At 38.1% G+C, this 3,356-nt stretch overlaps 1 protein-coding gene across 3 annotated transcripts in view; it reads right to left on the bottom strand.

Annotated features, from left to right (window-relative positions):
- Arhgap15 (Rho GTPase activating protein 15) overlaps positions 1-2,969 on the bottom strand; it is a 622,856-nt gene extending 619,887 nt beyond the window's left edge. For 2 of the 3 annotated variants that reach the window (XM_029536483.1, XM_021192464.2), the window contains exon 1: positions 2,894-2,966. In XM_029536483.1, coding sequence (XP_029392343.1) covers positions 2,894-2,904 — 11 coding nt within the window. In that variant the 5' untranslated portion in view covers positions 2,905-2,966. Of the gene's footprint in view, positions 1-2,893 lie in introns of all 3 variants that reach the window. The other variant, XM_021192463.1, reaches the window with a different exon arrangement.
- Between the last annotated feature and the right edge of the window lie 387 nt (positions 2,970-3,356).

Here is a 3,356-nt window from a genome sequence, read left to right as displayed (position 1 = left end):
ACACACATACACACACACACATACACACACACACACACACACACACACACACATACACACGTTCAGCCAGCGCAGATGGTTCAGTAGGTAAAGTCTTTATTGCCCAAGCATGAAGATCAGATCCCCAAGCTTCCACATTATAAACTCAGAGACTGTGGCCTGTGCTTGTAATCTCAGGACTGGAAAGGCAGAGATGGGAGGGTGTCTGGAGTTTTCTGGACATCGAGTCCAGCTTCATTAGTAAGCTACCTGATCACTGAGATATATGATTGAGGGGAATTAAGGAGGACATGTGACTTCCGGCCTATACACGAACACAAACATGAGTGAGCATGTCGACACACACATATGTGCACCTTCACAAGCACACTTGCGTGTACGCGCACACCACACTCATTCACTCACAAAAATCATCTACATCATGCCAGGTATTTTGTATATGAAATCACCAAAACTTTTCTGAAGCTCCATTGCAGAGGTTTCTCACTAGTGTGAAACAAAAAAAGCTGTGCAGGACTCATTTGTAAAGATGAGGACACCTCTGAGGTAGGTCCTTGTTAGACACTCTTAGAAAGTCTGTCTTTAAATTTCCCTGATTGAACTGGGGTAGCAAGACGCTGTGTCCAGAACTGCTCACAACTGGTTACCATGCACAACATCTTTAAACAAGATTGGAAACTGTCAAGATTGAAGTGGTCATTTGGACCCTGCTGTCTGAGAGATCGTATTAGAGCGACGCTGGGGAGCAGAGAAGGCCTGGCAAGGACATCAAGAACATGTGGCCTGCCTTTAGAGTAACAACGCTGTTTGCCTTAGAGTCCCTCTGTTTTCTATCATGAGTTAAGTAAACTGTAGGATTCTAGATCAGACACGGTTGTGGAGTACCCCATGACAGAGGGTCAAAAATTAGCAAAGGGGGGGGTATATAGGAAAGACATTTCTTCTTTCAGAATTTGGCTGCCCCCAAGTAAAGTGCATGGTGTTCTTTACCAGCTCTGCTCTGCAGTGAGTGTGAAAATAAAATCCTCTGTCTTGTTTTATGTCACTTAAACATGCCTAGCTATTCAACGTGAACAGAGGCAGAATGATCTGGAATAACTCATTTATAATCAAGTCCCTTAAGATTTAGTCTGCATAGTCCAGAGTCTGAGCACCATTGTTTTGCAAAACAGGTCTGAAATCATCAGTTTATGTATTTTACTTGCTGTTTTGTCTACATCCCTCCCAAACTCTCTTAATTTGTCCTTCATTTCATACATACTCCAAAAAAAAAAAAATCTGATATTAACAGTATCTGCAAAAACATTTATTACAAATAATTCGGTTTTCAATCACATGAAATATTTTAAACCTTAATGATCTTATCCGTACTTCAGATGTTTGTCTGAGCATTTTTTATTTTTTTTGCTAGTGTGTGGGTTCTATCACCTCTATTCATGTGCTGTTCTTTTTATAACACAATGAAATCAGCAATAACATATCAACAAAAATTATCTGAAGAATACAGCTGAGGGGGAATGTCTCAGCAGCACAATATTGAAGACAGATTTAAATACTGCTTTCCATAGTGAGGAAATACAACAAATTGAAACTCTAATCAGAATATCAAAGCAAGTATATATTACCAAGATCTTCTGACATGCTAACAATAAAAAGTATTGGCTACCGCGTCCTTAATCTCTATTTTTCCGTAATCATTTCAACAGTCAACAAGTAGCTAGCTTCGGTGTGGACAGTTGAAGAGCGCTTAAATGCATCGTGCCACGAGTGTGTCAGCCTGCTGAATAATTTCCTCCAAAACTGACTATGTCAAAAAAATATGTATAAATGTCTTTCAATAGAGCACAATAAAAGAAAAAAGATTGTTGCCACTTATCAACCCTGCAACCATTTTTAATAACCCCCCCCCAACATTTGCATTGTGAGGTACACTTCCTTATCCACCAGCATGATAAAATAATGTTAGAGACAAGGGGATAATATCTTGTGCTTTTATTAAATTTTTACAAACCTCTCCAGTTAGATTTGTTTAGCTATTTGTCTCAGATTAGCAACATTTTGATGATATCTTTAAGCTGTGTTAGAACGCATGGAGACATCGGGACAATGTCAGTAGCTAAGCAAAGCTCTTGCTGGTTTATAGTGAACAAGTCATTTCAAAGGTTTATTATTTCAGAACACTTCAAAATACAGATACCTTAAACAACAAAAGGGTGTCTCAAGTAAGCCCTCTTACCAGAAACTACTGTGAGTGAAATCAGGTGAAACTTTGGTTTTCAACATAAATGTCTTTTTATAAATTAGAAAGTTGGCCTGATGTTATCCAGTTCAACACAGAAATGTTAGGGGAAATGCTCAGTTGTGGCGAAAGCTTATCATTTTATGCGATACAATTATTTTGCTTCTTAGTGGCTGTTCTATCAGGTTATGTTTGAGAAACCTTATTATAGCTCTTTACATAATGCCTGAGAGTATTTTTCTCACTGAAATTTAAGAGGACCTTTCCTATTGTTATTTATAGTGGCTTCTTTCTCTTGTCATCTGAATTTCAGATAATTCAAGTTTTAAAGTAGCTATCCGTTAAGGGTGCATGGTCTCGTGTATTTTGCGAACAATTACTTTTAAAAGCACTTTCAATCTCAAACTTTTCTACACTCATTCTTTAACATTTTAGTCTAAAAATCATAAAAAGATACTAGCATAATATTTCCATAGAGAAAATATGAATTTGTCAGTTGCAGATATGAAACAGAATACACTTTTCTTCACTGAAAGAAACAAGCTGATATTTGGCTCATAGGCAAGAGCCTTCCAATCTGTAGAAATAATTATGCATTCGAACCAGCAATACTTTCAAGTAGTTAGCCCACAGTACAAATGTAAGGTTACATACCTTTTCTCCATGGTAACTTGCTCTTAAAACTGCCATCAACTCCTTTTACTGACTCTTTCAACAAAACGGAAAGGAGTAAGGGTCACGTGTCCTAAGGAGAGGCCTGTGCTAGTTTCTGCTTAATTTCAGTACTTGAGAAAAAAAAAAAAAAAAAGGCGGGGGCAAAGGGTGAGCAGAGACTTTAAAAAAACAACCCACTTCCTGGGTACATGCAGTTAACCACATTATTCCCCTTAGAGTTTGCCTTGCACAGTCAGTCAATAATATCATTATTTATCAATGTTATAGTCAGTTTTCAAGTGCCCCGTATATTTATATGTGGTGCATCGAGTTATTCTAAAAGAGAAAATGTGATTAAAATTTTAGCCACTAGGTTGGGTTGGGTTGGGTCAGGGGAGGAACTGGCTGTCAAGAAGAGTGGAAAGTTCCGCTTTCTCTGTCTTCTAGTAAGGCCTGGGTTAGC

Source organism: Mus pahari, chromosome 3 (genome assembly GCF_900095145.1).
Source record: "Mus pahari chromosome 3, PAHARI_EIJ_v1.1, whole genome shotgun sequence".
Taxonomy (NCBI): domain Eukaryota; kingdom Metazoa; phylum Chordata; class Mammalia; order Rodentia; family Muridae; genus Mus; species Mus pahari.
This window is presented reverse-complemented; position numbering and strand designations above follow the sequence as displayed.